This window comes from Gobio gobio, assembly GCF_949357685.1.
Source record: "Gobio gobio genome assembly, chromosome: 19".
Lineage (NCBI taxonomy): Eukaryota > Metazoa > Chordata > Actinopteri > Cypriniformes > Gobionidae > Gobio > Gobio gobio.
In genome coordinates, this window is record NC_137112.1 from 36,066,665 (window position 1) to 36,092,169 (window position 25,505).

At 36.9% G+C, this 25,505-nt stretch overlaps 1 protein-coding gene across 3 annotated transcripts; it reads right to left on the bottom strand.

Moving 5' to 3' along the window:
* Nucleotides 1-750: 750 nt before the first annotated feature.
* On the bottom strand, nucleotides 751-25,505 carry lactbl1b (lactamase, beta-like 1b). 3 transcript variants are annotated; one of them, XM_079843948.1, is made up of 9 exons: nucleotides 25,416-25,505; nucleotides 19,091-19,260; nucleotides 18,688-18,757; nucleotides 16,174-16,324; nucleotides 10,280-10,386; nucleotides 7,931-8,088; nucleotides 5,650-5,897; nucleotides 2,597-2,702; nucleotides 837-2,369 (listed from the first exon to the last, which is right to left on the bottom strand). In XM_079843948.1, exons 3-9 carry the CDS (start codon nucleotides 18,748-18,750, stop codon nucleotides 1,391-1,393), a joined length of 1,812 nt encoding a protein of 603 aa, XP_079700074.1. In that variant the 5' UTR covers nucleotides 18,751-18,757; nucleotides 19,091-19,260; nucleotides 25,416-25,505; the 3' UTR covers nucleotides 837-1,390. The 3 variants fall into 3 exon arrangements, with proteins under 3 accessions (XP_079700075.1, XP_079700073.1, XP_079700074.1); XM_079843947.1 differs by lacking the exon at nucleotides 19,091-19,260 and having other exon boundaries at nucleotides 760-2,369; XM_079843949.1 differs by lacking the exons at nucleotides 18,688-18,757; nucleotides 19,091-19,260; nucleotides 25,416-25,505 and adding an exon at nucleotides 16,913-17,617 and having other exon boundaries at nucleotides 751-2,369.

Consider the following 25,505-nt stretch of genomic DNA (forward strand, 5'->3'; position numbering starts at 1 on the left):
CTTTACTTTTAAATTAAGCAATTATTTCTCATTGTTTGGTTATTTTTCCATTTTAGTGACCTTGCCTGTTTAATCTAGCAGCTTCATCTTGCTGTGACATAATGAAAGATGAAAGCTGTCTCGGGGGGAGATTTTGATATCTGTAATTTATAGAACTTGAGAGAGAAGAAGAAAAATGTATTAGCACCAATTTCATATGATACAAAAATAATTTGCGTGTATAGTCGTTTTGCACACTCTATTAAAAGGTTTTGAATGTTTTATTTGTTACAAATTCAGTTTCAGAGGGCATTTGTCTTTCCAAAACATGTTTTTCACCCATACCACATAATTAAGTTCCAATTGCAGATGCCCAGGTTTATTTTGGTATGTTAAGCATTATTTATTCATCTGAATATTGCTTATTTTATTTTTTTGTAAATAAATTGCATTCAATTGCCACTGTACAAACTAAGCAAATTATGGACACTTGCATAACTAATTTGCATTCTCATAATTCCATTCTTGTCTCTCTCTCTCTCTCTCTCTATATATATATATATATATATATATATATATATATATATATATATATATATATATATATATATATATATATATATATATATATATATATATATATATATATATATATATATATATATATATATATATATATATATATATATATATATATATATATATGACCGTTTGATGATTAAATAATCTATACATTAATATTCATACATAGAATGAGATAAGGCTTATTTTGCATAAAAGACTATTCAAGCATTAGAATGTATTTCTGAATATTCAGTTGGAAAATGGCATAGAAAATTCAAATGTGAAAGTGATTTAGTGAGACCAATTTAGTGAAGTCTCCATTGTTTTATAATGTTATTTTGCTTGAAAATGGATGATTCATAATGAAATAGTGTTTATAATTTAAGCTAACTGTACAATAAGGTTTTTATATATATTGTACCTTTTGGAAACATTATGTTTTAATATTTTTGAAATATTTGCTATCACAGCAATAAATTACATTTGAAAATAAATAGAAAACAGTTCATTTAATTTGTATTAATATTTAGCAATATTACAGTTTTTACTGTTTGTTTGATTAAATAAATGCAGCCTTGGTGAGACTGCTTTCAAAAACGTAAAATTGTAATGTTTCCAAACTTTTAACAGGTTTTGCACAGTTGCAAGTTATATAATAAGGAAGAACATGAAAATATAAGGACATCTTTATGTACAAGGACATGAACGTATGTGCAAAAATAGGTTATGCTGAAATTTCCTCATAGGTTAAACAAGCTATTACATGAAAAATATTGACAGTGCCATCCTCTGTTATCATTTGACCCAATCGCTCGGATATAGAGCCCCATTGTCTCAGATCACATCCTTAGTTAGAGAATGTGGGTCTGCGGGATATTCGAATCACATTGTATGTGTTGAGCCCTGGAGCGTCGAATCCAGGAGAAACACCCTTCTTGTCAAAGACATAAAAGTTAAACAGCTGCCCGTCTTGGGCTTCGAGGGACACGGATGCGGTGTTGACACGCAGCACACAGGGATATTCTTTCTCGAACACAACTCTAAAGACTCTGTCCACTAAGTAATTCAATTTTATGGTCCGGTACCGCTCAGGGATAAGATCTTCAATTTGAGGTCCAAACTGCTGCATGATCAAGACACCATCTGGCCCCGCTTTAATCTCGTAAAAAGTGATGTTGCCGTAAGTGTAAAAGCCCACGTAGGGAGCAGGATTGGGGGGAGGAATGAGAAACCGTTTGGCCTCCCTGAAAGCCCTTTCCATGGCAGGAATGATATACGAGTAGGCCTTTGACACTATATCTTGGTTCTGTGGTCGTGTGCCCGCCATTAGCACTACCAAGCCTAGCTTAAGCCGAGGCAACAGAGAGAATGTGGCGGAATAGCCATCCAGATCCCCATCCTTGCGTAGCACCTCATATCCCATCTGTTCATTTACTTCCCACGGCGTTCCGGTGCGATTGGCGAAGTAGTCTTTGTCGCAGCGGAACAGAGGGGTTAGCATAATTTTTAAGGTGTCAGGCTCCAATAGCTTGCGGTGATAGGCTCCCAGCAACATCATGGATAACTTAGCCATGTCAGCAGCCGTCGAATACATCTGGCCCGAGGGCCGGTACCACCCCAAGTCATAAAGCGGCGCTGTTTGGCCACTGGAGTACACACCAACACCCATTTGACTTTGGATACCAGGGTTGATGTCAAATCCTGTGTCCTCCATTCCCAACCTGCCCAGAATGTTATCTGTGACCCATCTCTGGTAATTAATACCCACAACTCTCTCAGACAGGACATGGGCAAGCAAAGAAAAGGCCAAATTGCTGTAGTGACACCTAACAGAGAAAAGCGAAGAGAAGAATATGTTATGTCTTCTATTTTACCTCAAAGACAAGTTTTTAGGAGACAACAGTAAAGTTATTATCATTTTCGTCATGGTCCATAACATTTCCACAAAAGAAAAATAGCAATTGAGGCATACACAAAATGAGTTTTGTTTAAAGTAGCTGACAGGAACAAATACGGTTACATAAATCAGCTAAATTAATGTGGGGGAACTTACTTGGTCCCTGGATCTGCGACGAGCACATCATCTTGCAGGAGGTTGATTGCAGCCCTGGTCTTCCCTTTCCACAGCAAGTTAGTTCCACGAAGTCTTCGGGGTAGACCTGCAAAAAATACAGTATGGAGAATATAATGCTTGTGTTGTTTTTATGTCATGTATGTAATGTAATTACTCTCAATAAAAGCAATTTGCTTATATCATCTGAACATTTTCAGGTAAGGGAAATTCATCTTTTCTTAAAAGGGGTCAAAACACTTTCAGAACACAAAACTTTCTACACAGAGAGTGTATTAAAACTAAGCAGCAAAAATGGTTCGTCCAGTATACATTCACAAACGAAAATTTAGGACAGTTACAACCTATATTGGACTCAAAAAGCAGCAGCTTGCGAGGGAAGTGGGCAAGAAGGCTTTAAAGGGATAGTTAATCCAAAAACAAAAATTAGATGTTTTTCTGCTTACCCCTAAGGCATCCAAGATGTAAGTGTCTTTGTTTCTTCAGTAGAACACAAATGAAGATTTTTAACTCCAACCGTTGCTGTGTGTCACTCATATAATGCTTGTCGATGGGGTCTTATTCTATTAGAGTAAAAAAAACATGGACAGACAACTTCAAATTAAACCCCACGGCTCGTGACGACACATTGATGTCACGAAGACACGAAACGATCGATTTCTGAGAGAAAACGAGCGGTATTTATGCAAATATATCACCTCATATCAGACGAACGCTTCAGCTCTGCAGACTGCCATCACTTCCCGTGTGTGAGGTCAAAATTCTGGCCGGGTCATAGATATATACATAGATACCTCATTAGTGCCAGCGTAGATCATGGCGTGGATCGCTCGAATGAGGTATCTATGTATATATCTATGACCCGGCCAGAATTTTGACCTCACACATGGGAAGTGATGGCAGTCTGCAGAGCTGAAGCGTTCGTCTGATATGAGGTGATATATTTGCATAAATACCGCTCGGTTTCTCTCAGAAACCGATCGTTTCGTGTCTTAAGACATCAATGTGTCGTCACAAGCCACGGGGTTTAATTTGAAGTTGTCTGTCCATGTTTTTTTTACTCTAATAGAATTCGACCCCATTGACAAGGTTGGAGTTAAAAATCTTCATTTGTGTTCTACTGAAGAAACGAAGACACCTACATCTTGGATGCCTTAGGGGTAAGCAGAAAAACATCAAATTTTCGTTTTTGGGTGAACTATCCCTTTAACACTCGAGTCTTTAAGGCACAGCATCAGCGGGTCTCTTTGATTTAAAGTATACTTTGTTTTTTTATGTGACGTGTTTATCAGTCAGAATACATGATGTGGCGTGATATATTGCAGCCACTGGACTAGGGCGAGTGTGCCACACAAGTCCTGAAAAGTGAAGCCAAAGCGTTTCGATCGCCCCCAGGTAGTTAGCCACAGTATAGGTCATAAATCCCACCCTCTCCATGTAATCGAATGGGACTTCAGACAAACAAAATTATTCAATTACACTTCAATTTGTCTGTCATTTTAGGTAGTTTTTATCACGCTGATGTAAGTTCAAGTGTTCGTTTTTTTTTATAAGTTTAGTTTCAGCTAGTTATTTGATGCTATAAAAACGGGGGTGTGACGTCATGATTGACAGCTGAGATTGACAGCTTCTCTGAGCGAAGTAGTCACTGAGGACTTTTTTCTGGATTTTTGGCTCCCAAATCAGCGCAAAATGTCAGCTCCATTTCTACAATGGAAGAGAGTGAATGTGCATCCTCCATATTTATGTTTTACAGTTTATGAACTGGACAAAGATGAAACTTTCTAGTGCGCATGTGTCAACCGCTTGTGTTCATGCACACTATCAATTTGAGTATACACACAAAGGTTGTGCGTTTGGCTGGTGAACGTGATTTCACCAAGTAGAACATGTTCCTGGATCAACATTTCAATCAACCAATAAGATTTGAGGGATAGGTTTACAGTTAATGTCAAGTTTAGTCTTACAACAAGGGTTATGGGCTTCTACACCATTCTTCCTCACCCATTATTTCCCTCTGATTTTAGGAATAAGTTATGGGTAGGGTTATGACTATGTTTTTGAATGGGAATGTTGTCCCAGGTTCAACAAAAGAAGTTGATCCAGGAACGTCTCACTTGGAAAAAGGATGCACATCTTCATCCTGTTCAAAAGTTTTCACCCCTCTGGCTCTTAACGCAACGTGTTTCCTTCTAGAACATCAGTGAATGTTTGAGTCCCTCAATTGTCCTCAGTGTCAAAAGATGGATCTCAAAATCATACAGTCACTGCTGGAAAGGGTTCAAATATGCAAAAGATGCTGGAAAACTGAAGAATTTGCAGGACCTGAAGGTTTTTTCTGAAGAACATCGGGCAGTTTAACTGCTCAGGACAAACAAGGCTCAAGAGCAATCATAACCCCCAAAAAAACAACAACAAAAATTAGTATTAGAATCAAGGGTTTGTAAACTTTTGAACCGGGTCATTTTAATAAATTCAGCTATTTTTTGTCATGTGGACTATATGTTAACATCTTTTATGTAAAATATCTTATTCAGGACAGTGCATTTTGTATGATCCCTCTTATTTTGTGAAAATAATTAACATTTTGCAGATTCGGCAAGATTTATGCAAACTTTTGAGCAGGACTGTATTTCTGTACTTCTACAATAAAGACTGTAAATTTAAGTTTACTTCAGCTTTTAATCTTTACCAGCCTGTGTACTTTTAATGAGAACAGTAAATCACACACATCAAGTAGGAGACGGCATATATGGCCGGTTCCTTTAATTACTGTTAAACTGCAATAGATGTAGTTTAGGTTTTGCTTTCAATTCTGAGCTCTTGAGTTTGTTCCACTAAATTGTCCATGTTCACCATGCACCAGCAATTGAGGTCAAACAGCGGCTCCACCGCTGACTTCAAAGAAACATTCATTTTGACCTGCTGCTATGGGTATTAAATGTTGTGAACAGACACTGTTGTTATTTCAGCTCTCAGTGATTGTGCAACCATGGAATTGCTTCTTGGCACAAGACTGGAGGCTGGAAACTTACCAGAAAGCTGGCTGGCCATTCTCCTTAATGTTACCGAGGACGATCTGATTTGAACCTCACCACTGTCAAGGAAGATCAGCCCATCAGTGACATATTTCAGCTCAGAGTCTCTGCTTTTGCCCAGGGGGTTTTTAATGGTGAAGTTGTCCACATATTTCTCCAGGGGGTCATCCAGGGAGCCCACCTTGCCATCTTCCCACAATCGATACAGCATCAGAGTGGGAAAGATCTTGGATACACTGGCAATCCTACAGAAGGGGCAACCACACAGCAGATTCTCTATTCAAATGTGCCCAAAATAAGATTTTTATTATTTATGAAAACAGTCAGAGAAAACATCAGCTTTTGCATTTGCGCTGGAACTTCAGCAATGAAATTGAATTATTAATCATGAAAATGCAATCAAATGGTCTCAAGTGAAGTATAATACTACTTTAAACATCAAAGGATGTCATCGAAAAACCTTAACTGTATTTCTAGCCATCTGTCAAGTAAAGGAAGGGTAAATTTCAATAAAAATGTCATAATTCCAAATGGTTTTGCCGTCATATTAATTCGATGCTGGCCTTGCACGCTCCTGACTTGTTTAGTTGTTTCCATTGTCTGCCGTTGATTGACTGGCCAACCCAGAGTGCGTCAGAACACGATACTAAGACTGGCCTTGAGTAGTTTATGAGCCCAATCTCAGCCTTTTGAACTATGAAACAGAATGCCCTCATAAATCCTACATTCTCATCCATGTGAGAAAAACACAGATCAAAAACACAGACCTCGCAAACCAAAGATGGACTATATAGTATTTGTGTTCACCCTTGACTCTGAAATGTCATAAAACTAGTCTACAATCCATTACTTGAAAACAGTAGCTGAATTGTGTACAAGATGATCTACAGCTAGGACTGGAGAGAAAAAGCTCAGTCGCATTAACAGGACTTAGAAAGGACTATTTCTCAAAAAGGAGAGGAAGTGCCTGTATATTATTTTCAAGATCTTATAAAACCAGCAGCATCTTTATCTGTATTCAAGACCATACCATGCAACTGCTAACCCTCAGGACCTTTAGAAATAAACTGGCCTAAACACAGCACAGCACTATACAGTCCATTGACAGGTTTTATAAACAAAAAAGAAACATGATGCGAAAGCAAATATAGATATACTCCTTTGACTTTGTACATTAACTGGATAAATGCGGTCTTGGTGGTCAATAGTTCAGATAGAAAAAAAGGTATATTATTATGATCCATGGAGTAGATGTAAGTTCCTTTTGAATATATAATTTATTGGCAAGTATGTTTGCACACACAAGTCTTGGTGAAAGGAGCTTTCAGTGCATAAAAAGTGCAGACATACACAGGGAGTGTGTCAGTAATAAGGAATATAACAGAAAAGTATAAAGCATAATCATTCAGTCATATTTTGTCAGCATATACAAATTAATTGATTTTGTGACGTGCTGTACTTGTATACTTCGTTTTTTTACTCTTACACGAGCGTATGCGCACAGTCAAAAACACAGCCTTGCAAAGTATACTTCTTTTTACCCGTACGCATACACAGGCGTTCAACGCATGTGCAGTTTTGAGCAATCTCTCACCACGAGTTACAACCCATGTACTGTAAAATACTGCAAAAAAAATTAAATGTGCAACCTGCGCATACAAAAAAATAAAAAATATGGTGGTGCGCATTCACTACGCGCATACTCTTCTGATGACGAAATTCGCTTAATAGTGAAGTATACTTTGGCCTTAATACTAATGATAGAAAATGAGGCCTATTTTTTTTTTTTGGACATCCACTTTTGTGTTATATTCCTTTTTTACTACTTTATCCCTTTGTCTGTCTGTTCTTTTTTCTGCATTGGAGGCTCATATATATATATTAGAAGTGGATTCTGGCTGATTAAATCAATCTAGACACACAATTGGCCTCTAAATTTGGAAATGTGTGCTTCATCAATGAAAAATAACAGCGTGGCTCTTAGATGATGATGCTTGAATAATTGCAGCTATATGGGTCCAAATCAAGGACCCTCAAGAGCAGGGGGGAAAAAAGCACACAGACACTTAATTGGCAATTATGATAATGTCACCCTCTCCATGCCAGACTCCTTCATGTAAGGGCGATTTGTGTGCTATGCAGAGAAAAGTTGATCATATCTCCTGTCAACCAGTAAGCAAGTATTTTGAATGCAATGTCCAAACAATGTATAAAATAAATAACAATAAACATATATTTAAAATATATGATAATATATTAATAATGACATTTGATGTACCTGTAAATGGTGTATTCATTTGGTGGTGCAGAGTTCGGATCACTACCATTTCTCTTGCCGAAGTTCCCAGTCCACAGCACTGTGTCATTGTAAGTAACAATCGCTGACAATGAGGGCAGACTGATGGGGTTGATGCTATTGCGCAGCAGTGCGTCAACCTAGATGAATGGCAATACATCATTAAATTAATGAAAGAAACAATGATTTTTTGGAATACACAATCGTATGACTGGAATGCTTTTGAAGTCTCTTATGCTCACCAAGGCTGCATTTATTTGATCAAAATACACAGTAATATTATTCCAATTTAAAATGTCATTTACGTATTTTTGTGAGGTCAAAGCTGAATTTTCAGCATCATTACTCCAGTCTTCAGAGTCACTTGATCCTTCAGAAATCATTCTGATATGCTGAGTTCTTATTATTATCAATGTTGAAAGCAGTTGTGCTGCTTAATATTATTGTGGAAACTGTAAAACATTTTTTTTAAGATCCATTAATAAATTGAAAGTTCAGAAGAACAGCATTTTTTTTTAAATAGTAATATTTATCTATTATAAATGTATATATTATATTATAAATGATAAATGTCTTTACTGTTACATTTGATAATACATGCCTCCTTGCTGAATAAAAGTATTAATTTCTTTCAAAAATAATCTTACTGACCTAAAACTTTTGAACAGTAGTATATATTCCACTGTAAAAAATCTAACTCACAAACATTTTGACTAATGATAATGTAAAAGTTGGCTTAACTGGTCAAAATAAGTTGGTTCAACAATTGTTGGACCAACCTAGTATTAATCGTAAATTCGATTTGTAAATGCATGTTAACACGCATTCAAGTTGCAACAAGTTAACAATGCATTCTGGGTGCATCATGCAAAACCAAGAATGCATTGCGGTATGAAGCATGTCACCATTGTTGAGATTTATAGGCTGATTCTTGATATCTGTGTGAGAAAACTCAAAGGTCAAAGGAGAAAGGTCAAAGTGCTTAATGTACAATCGGTTTTAAACCTTAGTAAATTTTGATTAAAACCATATTTGATCTTTTCTAGAATCACAATAACAAAATTGTATAGTATATTGCTCATATTAAACTCAGTCATAAAATCTGTGAAATAAGCCACTACACAATGATTATATTCTTATCATCGAGCAACTGACAGCATTTGATTATCTTTTCTTGCCAAACATTAAAAAGTCATCAAACTGCCCAACTAAAGAAAACACTCATCACCATGATGGTGACATTAAAAAAAATAAAAAACTTAATCAGCTGAACCAAAGATCTTAAATTGGGAGACATGTGACCTTACTCAGTTAATTGAGTTAAGTGAACTACTCAAAAAAGCTGTGCAGCAAGTTGCCTTACAAATTTAAGTTATGTCAACTTTTCTTTTTTTACAGTGTATGGTGGTGACAAGTATAAGACATTCATATGTTGATTTCCCTGAAATATCACTGTGTGGATATTAAAACTACTCTGTTAGCATGCTGACCAGCCAGAAACAACAAGCTCAACTGTTGGACTGACCAATGGAAGATGGGGGAAGTCTTCAGGAAACCTGTGTGTAAACAGTCACTATTTGCGACTCCATTGGTGCTAGTGGCACAGAAATTACATGTCAGTTTTAAAAAAAGTTCTTAAATATTGAGAGCATTTTTTATTAATTCAAAGCACTTATTCTTTGAGTCATCACTTTTACTGATACCAGCTGCATTGCTATATATTTTTGTAACCATAATTTAAATTAATATTTAGTAATCATGTTTATGTCTAAATATTGTGGGAAACTACCCAAGGATTATTGTGTGACTCTCTCTGATTAATTAAGCTGTTTATTACAGCTGACATTTTAATTTAATTTCATCCAACAGATTTTTAAGGAGGCAGTACATTATTTTTACCACCGCTCTCAAGAGGGGCTTACATGCTGTTAATTGCCTACAGATTGAGGGATTTATGAACTGGGCTACTTCCAGCCAAGGGTTTTGCTGTAATGGCATCTAAAGAGCAATTGGACATTTTGAAATCATGGCATTATATATATAAGTGGAATTGAGTTTTGGAATAAAGAAAGAATTTAGCTGATAGGCTTGTGTCTTAATCCTACAAAGGACACAATCATTAAATACAGTAAAATTAAAAAACTTTTCTTTATTGTTTTGTGCTAAATATATGTTTCAGTGGTTTGAAACACAATTTGATTATGCATGATGTAAAAAAACTGGGTTGACCATTTCAAACACATATGAAATAAATTGCAAATTAATGACTTTTTTAAGAATATGATTTTTGAGCAGTGAACAGTTTAGTGGTTTCAATCTTTACATGCTTACTTTCTCAAGCGCCTCCTTCAAAGTGGGGATGGGGTGTTCCAGAGGTGTGGGCTCCGGTAACCGAGGGCACATTCTCACAGCTTTGGATCTTTTCCCGGAATTTTCATCTTAGGAATGGGCACACATATACATATACAGTGAGGAAAATAAGTATTTGAACACCCTGCTATTTTGCAAGTTCTCCCACTTAGAAATCATGGAGGGGTGTGAAATTGTCATCGTAGGTGCATGTCCACTGTGAGAGACATAATCTAAAAAAAAAATCCAGAAATCACAATGTATGATGTTTTAACTATTTATTTGTATGATACAGCTGCAAATAAGTATTTGAACACCTGATAAAATCAATGTTAATATTTGGTACAGTAGCCTTTGTTTGCAATTACAGAGGTCAAACGTTTCCTGTAGTTTTTCACCAGGTTTGCACACACTGCAGGAGGGATTTTGGCCCACTCCTCCACACAGATCTTCCCTAGATCAGTCAGGTTTCTGGCCTGTCGCTAAGAAACACGGAGTTTGAGCTCCCTCCAAAGATTCTCTATTGGGTTTAGGTCTGGAGACTGGCTAGGCCACGCCAGAACCTTGATATGCTTCTTACAGAGCCACTCCTTGGTTATCCTGGCTGTGTGCTTCGGGTCATTGTCATTTTTGAAGACCAAGCCTCGACCCATCTTCAATGCTCTTACTGAGGGAAGGAGGTTGTTCCCCAAAATCTCGCAATACATGGCCCCGGTCATCCTCTCCTTAATACAGTGCAGTCGCCCTGTCCCATGTGCAGAAAAACACCCCCAAAGCATGATGCTACCACCCCCATGCTTCTCAGTAGGGATGGTGTTCTTGGGATGGTACTCATCATTCTTCTTCCTCCAAACACGTTTAGTGGAATTATGACCAAAAAGTTATATTTTGGTCTCATCTGACCACATGACTTTCTCCCATGACTCCTCTGGATCATCCAAATGGTCATTGACAAACTTAAGACGGGCCTGGACATGTGCTGGTTTAAGCAGGGGAACCTTCCGTGCCATGCATGATTTCAGACCATGACGTCGTAGTGTATTACCAACAGTAACCTTGGAAACGGTGGTCCCAGCTCTTTTCAGGTCATTGACCAGCTCCTCCCGTGTAGTTCTGGGCTGATTTCTCACCTTTCTTAGGATCATTGAGACTCCACGAGGTGAGATCTTGCATGGAGCCCCAGTTCCGAGGGAGATTGACAGTCATGTTTAGCTTCTTCCATTTTCTAATGATTGCTCCAACAGCGGACCTTTTTTCACCAAGCTGCTTGGCAATTTCCCCGTAGCGCTTTCCAGCCTTGTGGAGGTGTACAATTTTGTCTCTAGTGTCTTTGGACAGCTCTTTGGTCTTGGCCATGTTAGTAGTTGGATTCTTACTGATTGTATGGGGTGAACAGGTGTCTTTATGCAGCTAACGACCTCAAACAGGTGCATCTAATTTAGGATAATAAAATGAGTGGAGGTGGACATTTTAAAGGCAGACTAACAGGTCTTTGAGGGTCAGAATTCTAGCTGATAGACAGGTGTTCAAATACTTATTTGCAGCTGTATCATACAAATAAATAGTTAAAAAATCATACAGACCCCTCCATGATTTCTAAGTGGGATAACTTGCAAAATAGCAGGGTGTTCAAATACTTATTTTCCTCACTGTATATAAAAAAAGAGAAAGTGAAACTTGCTACATGTTCTCTGTTTATTTGGACTTTTATGTTGTATTTCCAGTTTCCTGTGATTTTTAATCACTTTGTAGTTCTTTTGTGTCATTTGTTCCCTTGATTATGTCTCCAGGGCTGAACCTGAAATCGCCCCCTAAACCCTCAATCACAGGATTCGTTATGTTAATCCACTAATACAGTTCACTTGAAGAGGTGAAATGAAAATGAGTGAGCGAATTTGTACAGCCATTGAGTGTACATCAGCTGTACATTAGTTATTGCAGAGAAATGTGGGATTGAATGAATGCACTCATTGACGTCCACCATGGTTTCGGAAACAACTACAAATGGCTGTTCACTCAAATAATGCTGTTGAGGGTATAGATGGCGATTTCAGATTCAGCCCAGGTGTTTCTTGTTTCCCTTGCTATCTTGTTAGCTTCCCTGCATATAAAAACCCCAGTGTTTCCTTTGTTCAGTGTCTGATGTTATCTATTGTGGATGTGTAGCGTACATTGTTTCAGTTCTGTTTAAACTGTTTGCCCCTTGTCTAGATTTACTCTTTCTGCATGGATTAACTTTTTTTTATTTTGTTAATAAACTTATGTTGTACTTGGATCCTACTCTTTGTGTTTTCAGAAGCACACCGTGTTACAGAACACCAGACCCTGAGCAAAAGACAATGGGGTACAAATTCACAGGGTAACAAGGGCTTGACAAGGAACAAGTGTGGGTTATGAATGGCTATGGCAAAAAACTGAATCACTGACAACATTCAAAAGACAGCTGAAAACTCGCCTCTTCCGTGAGCACTTAAATAAATGTCCCTTCTTTTCCTTCTCTACTCCCTCCCTAGCCTAGCGTATGATGCTCTGTGTAATGTCCAAAACTTAGTACTTCAGGCACTTTTTGTGTTTCGTTGCCTCTTCATGACGGATTGCTTCTTGTACTCCTCAGTTGGATAAAAGCGTCTGCTAAATGCACAAATGTAAATGTAAATGTAAACAAGGGGAACCAATGAAACATTAGGACTACAAAACTAGACACAGGTCTGAAAAAGTCTAAAAAGTCTAAAAAACACAGGGAACATGTAACATGAATGGTGCAAAGGAAAACCTGTAGAGGAGTGAAATTTTGTGAACATTAATTTCTCAATTAAACAGAATCGAAACAGATTATAATCATGCACCCAAAGAGTGAACTAAAACCTTTACTGATTATTTTTTAGGCACATTTAAAAATAATAAGCCCCACTTTAATTTCCAAAACAGAATGAATGTTAACAGAGACAAATGTTCGCATTAATATATTTTGTTATTGTTTTGAGTGGTTCGAAAAGATGTATATACATGATTTGATTGATGTGAAACTGGGAAATGAAATTGCAAATGACACTTTTTTGAGGATAAAATTCAAGCCATTATGTGGGTTGAAGAAACGTATCTTTATAAAGTGAGAACTTAATAGAGGTATATTTTCTAAGAATGAACTACACATGCTGTCTGTTTTTTTTTTTTTAAGCACTGAATCACTAAAGGAATTATGCAAAGCAGACAATGGACACTAAATTAGTGCTCACTGCAAATGATAGCATGCTGCAATTATCCATCTTGTAGGGCGGTTCGGAGTGTGAGGTTGTGGAGGACACAAGAAACAATCTTAACCAATATTAGTATCAAACTAGATCCTTTTTATAGCGTCCCAGTGACAGATTTTGTACTTTTTTGGTGTATTGATTATCAGCTTTTTATATAGGCTATTAGTCAAAATTAGAATATTTAATTGTGCATGTTCATTACTCATTTAACATTTAGATTACCTTTGCCTTCATCTAATGCTCACTTTCTATGGACACTAAGAATTTATCAAATATTAAAGTGAATATTCATTTTCATTCTGTACATTATAATGTTGTGATGCCTAAATTCATATTATAATTTGTATTAATATTTTAAATGAGCTATTCAGTTTTATATAATCAGTTTTTTTTGTTTTAGTACTTTTTAAATATTATTTAGGCTTAATTTATTTTTATTTTAGTTTTCCAGTTTGTTTGTAATTTCTGTTTAGTTTAAAGCTACACTGTGTAACTTTTTTAGTCTATTCTTAGCTAAAAACACTTAGTTCTTTCAAAAATATATGTGCTCATTAATGTAGATTTACTTCTTTCAAGTAATAAAGTATTCTCGTAAGTTTATAATATGCCATTGAAAATACATAAGGTAATGGGATCTAACGGTGGTCGCCATGTTGCCCCTCCATCTTGAAAGTACATTAGCCAAAGAGGGACATAACGTGAAAGGCGAAGCTTGAATTTACGGGTTTCATCTCAGCAGCGTCCAGTAACAGAGTTATACAGAGTTTTCCTGGCTTGTTTATTCCTCAAAAGTCTGTTTTTCCTTGTGTGGTATTTCTGTGCGTTAATAACTCGTAAGTAATAATAGTTATTGTCATTGTAGATGTGTTTCAGAGTGTGTCATCGCGTAATTCAGTTGATGTCACCTCAGAAGTATTTTTGTGTCAACATACAATAGCGTAATGCTCACCTATTTGAATAATCATTCAATTATTTTGTTATCAACAATGTTCATTTGTTTATAGAAAATGCTTGTAATGTATGTTGATGGAAATATGTATCAGGTCTGATCGGCATATTAACAATTGTTATACAGAGCGCACTGCAGTGCTAACGTTAAAGCGGCGCACACACTTTTGTAACCGGACACCGCTTGTTAGCAGCAGCGGCAGCTCCGCTCCTTTTAATGCAGCTGCATTTAGCGCCTATATATGGTACAATAAGCTCTGGTTTACGGTTACATTATACAAATGTTACTTATAAGTATAGTTATACAGTTCTTAATTAAGTGTGTATGTATATTTACCATCCTTATTTGTTCTCTCACAGAAACCACATTTATGTACATATCCACTCAAACCTGTTTATGCCTTGCAATTGGATGACTGAATAAACATTACTATCATCAAAGTTCACTCTGGATTAGCTGCAGTTCTTTCTAGCCGAATAATTAGGCCAGTTGAGTTCCAACCATCCCACTGCGCACAGAATATCCCACAGGCACCGTGTCGAATGTGGACGAGGTAGAACTGGAAGCCATGTTAATCTTGGACTAAATCGGCCACCGTAGGAGTTGAAACGAAATCGGAATTGAGAGGAACAGAAACGAAAATTCACTGGATGGTCATATACCTTTTCACCGCTAGATGGGGGAAAATATCACACAGTGTAGCTTTAAGTTTTTCACGTAATATTAATATTTTATTTCATTTTGGCATTATTTCAAACGCTCTCAGAAAAAAAAGATACAAAAGCTGTCACTGGGGCAGTACCCTTTCAAAAAGGTACCACTTTGTACCTAAAAAGTCACTCAAAGGTACATATTGGTAACAAAAGTGTACATATTAGTGGTATATAAAATGGTATATAAATGGTACCTAAATGGTATATATTAGAAGCCTTTTAAAGGGTACCGTCCCGGTGACAGCTTTTGTACCACAGTGAATCAACAATAAAGTTGTAGTTAACGATAATAACCCTGTTCGATGCACACTGGACCAGTGATAACCTAGCACACATAGCGCCTGGTTAAACTGGGGTGTGGTTTAGTGATGGTTTAGTTCACCTCATTATGTAATGACCTGTGGTCTGTAGATTAAGAAGGACATAAATATGTAGCTCCACTGCACCTTCACCTAGAAAATAAGAGAGTCTTCCTTCTTTAGCATTCTAAATCAATCCCCACTCACAGAGACAGCAGGTAATAGGATGTACTAATCACACCTTGTGTAACCTCTAAGACAGACACCACGTCTGACACCAAACCAGACATATTTTGGTCACACTTTAGATTAGGGTCCAATTCTGACTACTAACTAACTTTTAACTACGACATTTGCCTCAATAAACATATTAATAGTTAGTAAGTAGTTGTTAAGTTTGGGTATTGAGTAGGATTAAGGGATGTAGAATATGGTCATGGAGAATAAGTACTAATAAACAGCCAATATATGTATGCAAATAAGTTAATAGTGAGAATTGGACCCTGAACTAAAGTGTTACCCATATTTTTTTATAATTATAAATATTTTGTAGTATTTATTTATCAAAAATGTGATTGTTGTATTATAGCTTATTTCAAAGTTTAAAAGTGCAACTGAAGGCTTTAATACATAAGAAGTATCCTTTGGACAACTCACTCACCTGTCACTAACTTGGGCAGATGGTACTGCCAAATGAAGCAAGCGGTCATGATGATGGACAGCAGCAAGAAAAAGATCAGGCCCAGTTGGGTCCATTTCACCTTCATCTTGCTGGTTTTGGTTAAACCGTCTATGGCAAGTGCTGGCGTTGGCTTTAAAAATGGATAAAAACATAAATTAATGAAACATTTCTTCTTATTATCAATGTTGAAAACAGTTGTGCTGCTTAATATTTTTGTGATTTATGTGAAACTGTGATACACTACTATTTTAAAGTTAAAATGTCTTGTATAAATGACATTTATATCTTTAGGATGCATTTATTTTACAAAAAAAATCTATTTAAAATAAATGCTGTTCTTTTGAACTTTCTATTATCCAGAAAAATATCAAGCACCAAAAACAACAACAACATTGATGATAATATAAGGAACAATTAATAATTGAGCACCAACAATTTCTGAGCACTAAATCAGCAATGATTTCTGAAGGATCATGTGACTCTGAAGACTGAAGTAATGGCTGCTGAAAATTTCGCTTCGCCACCATAGGAATTAATTTTTTAATATATTCAAATAGAAAACAGTCATTTTACAAAGCTGTGAAACATGAATTTCCCCCATGCAATCAATCAAAATTCCACAATACATGAGAGAATGAAGCACCTATGTTGTAAAACCTGCAAGTAGTTGCTGACCAAGTCTCTATACAACAAGAATAAATAATATAAGGACACTCACCACATATAAAACTCCATTTGTTCTATTGTGCCTATATATCTAGTTGACCCAATCCGAAATTGTGAAGATTTTGTATGGAATTCCTCTTCTTCTAAATTGGAAAATCCCATTCTATGGCAATTACAACTGAAGTAGCACTGGGTAAACACAGACCTGACTCCTGCCATCTCCACACTGACTGTGGCATAATCCTGGCCGCCAGATTCCCTTTGACTATTCAATTTCCTCTCCCACCACAGCGCCTGACATGACATCATAATCCCAAGATTTACCCCTCTAAACCCCATCAGACCAGGGCGGTTCTTTCTCTTAATCCCAGCAAATCAATTAACTTGACTGCTGTTTCCCGCTTTTTGTGCGGTGTTCCCTGCTCCAAACTACCAGACTCCCAATGTAAAGAGAATCAAACTTCAAATCTCATGAGAACTTTTCTGTGTCACAAGACTACAGATGACAAAACATGTCAGACTTCATCTGGCAAGAGCATTTCATCCCATAAAGTGAACGACGACAAGGAGACATGCCCTAGGGGACCGGAGGATAGGTTATATAAGGGACACAATGATATATGTACTGTTTTTTGAACGCACAGCATTTGGGTCACACATCATCTACATTTAGCACTAGACTCAGTCATCTTTAGACAGATATTCTCTAACACAAATCTTATCAGGCCATTAGCAGGTGCTAAATCTACACTACTGTACTCCTCTCATCTAAAGACCCTGACATGTGACTCTTATAGGAGCCCTTGATTGGACCATCTGACCTGGAGGTAGAGCTAAACATTGGGATTAACAGGAACAGCAGGGTTTGCTAGCAGAATGAAAGAAACCACCATCACTGACATTTACCAAAAAAAATAAAATAAATAATAATAATAATAATAATAATAATAATAATAATAATAATAATAATAATAATAATAATAATAATAATAATGAATTGCTATCTTTCTCATTTGGGCAATTTCTCAATTTTTTTTATATGCTTTCATCCAAAGTTAATACTACATTTGTCTAAATATCTCTTAAAAAATAAAAAATAAAATAATTATTTTAACCAAAGTTACAATTAATATAAAATTACAATTAAAAAAAATAAATAAATAAAATAATAGAATACAATTAAAAAAAAATGTTTTTATTATAAATAAAATAAAAATATTATTTAAAAAAATACATTATTAAAAATTACAACCTTACAACCTACAATTAAATTATGATCTTGGATTAGGACATGGAAAAAACAGCACCTGAACAATGCACTTAAATGCGCTGAACAAATGCGGCAGTGGGTAAAAAGAGGGTAGTCCCATGAGGTTTACCATGTTTACCATGTGTCATGTTCCAGTTAAAGCTAGAAAAAATTAGTTTAAGCTGTCATGTAATAATGTAAAGCAAGAAAATTCATATTCTGAGGAATAATGAGAGAGACTATGCAACTTGATCCAACTTGTATAACCAGTGCAACATCACAGCTTGATCAGTGAGTGAATCAAAAGAGACTGCTAATGGGATGAGAGTGAAACACACTGTGAGCCTCACACGCACACGCGCATGAAAGTATAAGCACAGATGGTCATGAACTAAACAATGATGCATCAAAGGATTAGTGCATAGCTTGTGACTCAACAAGAGAAGACATAATCTAATTGTTTAGTATTTGCTGTTTACTTTTTAGAGAAGGATTTGTGTTTGTATTCGGCCATGCACAATTTTTCTGCAGAGGAAAATATGGTTGGGCTGTGAAACTGAAGTGTGCATGGAGATTACCTGGGGCTGGATTCCATCCACAGATGTCTCCCTCAGGACCACCTTGCTCCCCGTCTCTCCCATGTTTACTCTACCAAAGCGGAAAATACAGACAATTCACTGGTTCTGTCAAATTACATGGAAAAAGAGGCATAGATCTCATTTCAGTTTAGCGTGGGAGAACAAACAGGAGGGTTTCTGTACAGGCCAATGATTTGATGCTCTTTTTTGTCTCATCTATTAATTTATTCGAAAATACATAAAAAATACATTTCATCCATACAATAACATGAATACATCTCTCATTTCTAAATTAAAAATCATTTTGATATTTTGGGGGCAGAAAGTCTAAAGTAAACATTACTATTTTAAAAACTTTTGTCACGCAAATCAAAGTCCTGTGGTTTAACTAACATGTACAAACCATAGACTGTAAAAAAATATGGACGTAGTTTCCGTGACGTCACCCGTAGGTTTCTGAAGAGCATTTTTGAAGCCTAAAGTGGGCAGGTCTGGCCGTCGCCATCTTGTCAGCACGTCACTCCTGGATAACTGAAAATGGCGGGACGTGGATGGAGCTGAGGTGCCTGGTTGCTGAAACAATGTAGGATTCATCGACCAATCACGTAGGCAAAATAAATATAAATAAACAACCAATCAACCAACCAACCAACAAACAAAGTTTGTAAAATTTCATATAGTGCAACTGGAGTGTGAATATAGCACTGACAACAACAAAAAAACACATTACTACCTCGGTCTTATGGGCAATATCTCATAAAAATGATGTATATATATATATATATATATATTTGTTTGTTCAGCACATCCCACAGATGCCTGATTGAATGGTCTGGGGAATTTGGAGGCCAAGTCAACACCTCAAACTCGTTGTGCTCCTCAAACCATTCCTGAAGCATTTTTGCTTTGTGGCAGAGCATATTATCCTGCTGAAAGAGGCCACAGTCACCAGGGAATACCGTTTCCATGAAAGGATGTGCATGGTCTGCAGCAATGCTTAGGAATGTGGTATATGTCAAAGTAACATCCACATGGATGGCAGGACCCAAGGTTTCCCAGCAGAACATTGCCCAAAGCATCACACTCCCTCCGCCGACTTGCCTTCTTCCCATAAGTCATCTTGGTGCCATGTGTTCCCCAGGTAAGTGATGCACACGCACCCGGCCATCCACGTGATGTAAAAGAAAACGTGATTCATCAGATTAGGCCACCTTCTTCCATTGCTCCATGGTCCAGTTCTGATGCACATTTACATTCTGCACTTTCCTAGTTTGCACGTGCTCCTCACTATTTTCAAGGTGTTATTCAGCTGAAAGTCTGTCATTTTTCACCATTCTTATTATCTGCAGCCACCTGTGAATAAATGCTTTTCTAATGGGTCTTCTATATTCTACTCTGTTAACTCAGCACAAGAAAGATACAGTTTATCATCTCATCTGTATGTGACTCACGCCTGTTGAACCCAGGCAGTCAAACATGCCTTTTAGCCCTCAAGGATACGACACATCGCTCTTATGGGCTCTGACTGTCCACTCAGCCGATTGAGCTCAGGGAATAATAGCTCATATCAGATGAGCCTTCACATCTTGAGAGATGTATGAACGTAAGCTATTAAAACTCAGAAAATGTCGCACATGCAATGTCCTGAGAGCTTAAAATGCCCACAAAGGTCCTGTTCTTTTCTCACATTCATATAAATTCAGGGTGAAATCTGAACAAAACCTGTTGTTCTGCAAATGAGTCATTGTCCTGAGAGGATAGCGTTTGGTCTAGCACATTTTTCAGTGAATCACTGTTGTTCACAAGCTGAATCACGCAACACAACATGCACTGAAGTATTACTAGGGCTGTCACGATTATGAAATTTGGCTGACGATTAATTGTCCAATAAATAATTGCGATTATGACGATTAATTGTCTGTTTTAGGGCTTTGGCGATTAATTGCCTGTTTTAGGGCTTTGTCGATTAATTGTCATACAAATTGTTGTGATTATTTAATTGAATCCCTTGTAAGTTGTCACTTGCAATAACACATTAATACACTTAAAGCCTTTAAATATTAAAGTAATTTAATCAATGAAAAATATGTATCTTTCAGAAATGTGTACATTTAAAGAAACAAAATGTATATGAAAGTATAAATAATAGAAACAATCACCATAAATTTACCATAACACATAAAGGACTGTCAATATCTCATTCCAAACTAAAGTAAAATATAAATATATTTTACAACTTTGAAAATTCTGTAAATAACAGAAACAATGAATCACAAATATAAACTATGACCATAACAGAACAGGCCATAAAAATCAAATTATGAAATAAAAACAATCATGCTCCTTAATGGCTTGGTAGATTACGGGAAAGAAACACTAGCATGTTGACTTTTTCTGGCTTAAGACAGCATCTAACTGGGGTGACAATGTTGCCAGCTGTACTGAACATTCTTTCAGAAGCAGTACTTGTTGCACATATGCACATGTAGGCTACTTTCTCGCCAACTTGGAAATTAAAGGAAACCTATGTATGACACGCCAATTCGCTATGCCATTTTGGAGTGCTATCAAGACGCATAATCGCTTTTTAACGTGTTTATCAACGCCGTTTCATTCTATCCCCCTACACTGCCCCTACCCATCACACACACACACACACACACACACACACACACACACACACACACACACACACACACACACACACACTTAAACCTAAGCCCCTAAACCTACCCATCACAAGAAACATTCTGCACTTTTACATTTTCAAAAAAAAAACATAATTTAGTATGTTTATAAATCCATTTACATTCACGCGGAATCACACGGCGTAGACATACACGCGGAGATGATGGTTCGTTTCGGCGTACACATACAAGCGGAATCACACTGCGTAGACATACACGCGGAGATGATGGTTCGTTTCGGCGTACACATACAAGCGGAATCACACGGCGTAGACATACACGCGGAGATGATGGTTCGTTTCGGCGTACACATACAAGCGGAATCACACTGCGTAGACATACACGTGGAGATTATGGTTTGTTTCGGCGTACACATACACGCGGAATCACACTGCGTAGACATACACGTGGAGATTATGGTTTGTTTCGGCGTACACATACACGCGGAATCACACTGCGTAGACATACACGTGGAGATTATGGTTTGTTTCGGCGTACACATACACGCGGAATCACACAGCGTAGACATACACGCGGATAGCTCAAAATGCGTACAGATAACACGCCATTTGGCTTTAGAAAGTTAAGCAAAGCCATGATGTCATGTTGATTGGCGTTGTCGTTTTCGGCTTTGAAACTAAATCCATCTTTGTTGAATAACTGGGCTGCTCTAACTCAGGATGGAGAAATCAACAGGGCAATATAATTTGAACGTAATGCTCAGCGTAATGAATTCAGAGGGAGACCGGTAGAAGTAGAGTGCTGCAGGTACGTCGTTCATGAACGAATGATTCTTAATATGACTCGGGACTACCGAGTTGTCTCAGAGAGTGATCCGTTCATTTTGTTGGCCGCGCGTGTGCGCAAAATCCCATAGGTTCTGTACATGAAACAGAAAATGTTAGTTCATCCCTCGAGTTCGGGTTGAGTCTTTCGTTCTTCCTGTCAGTCCTATAGTAGACTATGCTGTCAGAACCGGAAAGAGAAATTATTAGTTCATCTTTCGAGGTTCGCATTCCGCGGGGTCCGAGTCTTTCGTTCTTCCTGTTATGCTGAAATGACTCAAATTTTTTTTTTTTTTTCATTTTGCTGAACGAGATTCAAAGATCCGAGTCTGTAAAATGATCCGAACTTCCCGCTACTAACTACAGGGCCCCCTTGCGTCTTCTAATAGTGGGCAATAATAACGATCACCTGTAATGACCGCGATTAGACCAATTAATCGCGATCAAACGATTATTTTTATAATCGTGACAGGTCTAAGTATTACTTAACATTTTATGGTAAAGGTACTATTTTCAGCAATTAAAAAAGAATGTAGTTCATCGCATGTCCATTTCCAATTAAAACCCAATGCTAGTGACACTGGCATTATGGCACGATTTCATACATTTATACTGCATAGTGTTATTTTAGTCCCTAAGAGCCCATTATCTGCCTGTATGGCTCACAAAATGCTTTGTCACTGATGCATGGATAAACTCAATGATACTAGACTGGACAATATCCTTACTATAACATGGTGGTCACAACAAGAGAGGTCTAAATTTAAGACCATAACAAACATGTTTTGTGAAAATAGACACGCCTGGAAGTGTTTGATGACATGCTAATAATAAAATACAAGTGTCTTTCACATAGATGCTACCTTTATGTAAATCTGCACTGGGCAATGAAAATGGCAATGGAAATGTATCTGCATCCTTAGTTGGGCTGAGAAACACACTGCATGTAGACTGGGTAAACCCAGCCTGATCTGCCGGTGATTTGATTTCGCCCTGCAGCTCAGTCTGGAAACCTGTACATTCATTTCTACTGCTTCTGTTACACTTTTGCGGGAACCAATCACAGACTGGCTTATCCACCTGGCGCGCTATTGGAGGGTTTGACACGATGACGGATAGAGAAGCGATGGTTTGTTTTCCGTTGATCACGCCTCTTGTGTTCTGATTGGTTGAAGGACTATCCAATTACATACAGAGTCATTTAATTTATGCTCGTTTATCACGCCTCTTGTGGTCTGATTGGTTGAAGGACAATCCAATTGCGTACAGAGTTATTTGAACTATGCCTGTTGATCACGCCTCTTGTGCAGTGCTGCCGCTCTCTCTACGCGCATCACACGCTGGGCGGGCACCAACTGCTCACGGGGGCACCACAAGAAAATGCTCTCTCTACCATTTTAAAACAAGCCTCTCATGCTTGCCAAGGCTGCATTTATTTTATTAAAAATAGCAAACAAACAGCAATATTGTGAAATATTATTACAATTTAAAATGTTATTTATTCTTGTGATGCAAAGCATCATTACTCCAGTCTTTAGTGTCACATGATCCTTCAGAAATCATTCTAATAATATGCTTATTTTCTGCTTGAATATTGTTATTATCAATCTTGAAAGTTGTGTAAAGTCATTAAGTTTCAGATTTTTTTAATGAATAGAAAGTTCAAAAGAACAGCATTTATTTGAAATAGAATATTTTGTAACATTATACAGGTCTTTACTGTCACTTTTGATCAATTTAATGCTTGCTGAATAAAAGAATTATGTATTTTACTGATCCCAAACACTTGAACGGTAGTGTATAATGTTATAAAAGCTTTATTTCAGATAAATGTTCTTTTAAACTTTCTATTCATCAAAGAATTCTGGGGGAAAAAAGTACACAACTGTTTTCAACATTGATAATAATAAGTGATTCTTAAGCAGCAAATCATCATATTAGAGTGATTTCTGAAGGATCATGTGACACTGAAGACTGGAGTGATGATGCTGAAAGTTCAGCTTTACCATTACAGGAATAAATTACATTAAAAAAAATATTCAAAATTGTAATAATATTTCACAATATTACTGTTTTTTTGTTTTTGTTTTGTATTTTTAATTAAATAAATGCAGCCTTGGTGAGCTAAAGAGACATTAAAAAACATTTAAAAAATCGTACCGATCCCAAACTTTTCAACGGCAGTGTATATAATTACTATTTATAAAAATAGAATAGCATTCCATTCCAATCATTGTCACTTTATTTAAACATACAATAAACTATTCCCCTTATTGCTTGGCCATTTTGAATTATGGATTTGTAAATGCCTTTACGCAATTCTCTATAGAGCAGAGTTTCAGTGATAATGTGATTTGTGTTCCCTGTTCTTTCTTTCCAGATAAAGCTGATGATTCAAATCTCACTGTGACTGATAATTGGAGCACCAGGGAAAGCCTGTGCATGTGAAAAATGAATACAAACTCACCTCTTCATATCATTTTTTTCATAAACGGCCATCATTTTGGCACTGCTCCTGCAGGCAGGCTCACAATATTGTATTAATGCAGTCACAGAGAAACCAGCTTAATATATACAGCAGCGGCTCATATAAGAGGCCATATACAAGCTTCTCACTCCAAACTCCCTCATGGCCCACAGGCAGAATCTTGACAATTCATGGATTCAAATGCATAAAATGCTTTTATGAGCAAAAACTTTCCCTTTTTCAACAGAAAAACACCACACAAAGTACTTTATAGAAAAAATTAATGTGAATAAATAATTTTCGATGGCAAACGCTTACTGCAATGCAAAATTCATCCAGTTAGCAAGCATTTTACATAAACCCAGGGTATTAGTGAGATTAAATATGATTTCCTGTTTCCTACTGGCTTCAGTAATGCTCGTCCACTTCTATATCACGTTTTGTCCTGTCATTTACAATTTTAAACTGAGAAATAAGTAAAGCATATGCAAAAAAGTTGAATATTCACTATTGCTACAATGTAAAAAATAATAATACCTGAATGCACATTACAATAAGCATGACCTGCCTTTATTTTATAAAGAAAATATTTTGGTCACACTGAACATCATCATCTGTAAAAAGTAAAAAAAAAATAATTGCACTCTGGAAAGGAACTGCTATTGAAAATGGTAGTTATGTCCATTGCATTAGCAATGCGTATAGCACAACTGACGTCATCACATTCTCTAACATTGTAGCTGCATAAGCCAAACTGCAATAAACACATTTATTTTAACACAAACTTACCCCTAAAGTGAGGTTTAGGAACTCTCTTCTTCTTTGACGACGATGGAGTATTCACACTCCACACTCTCTCGTGTTCAGCTAGCTTACTGT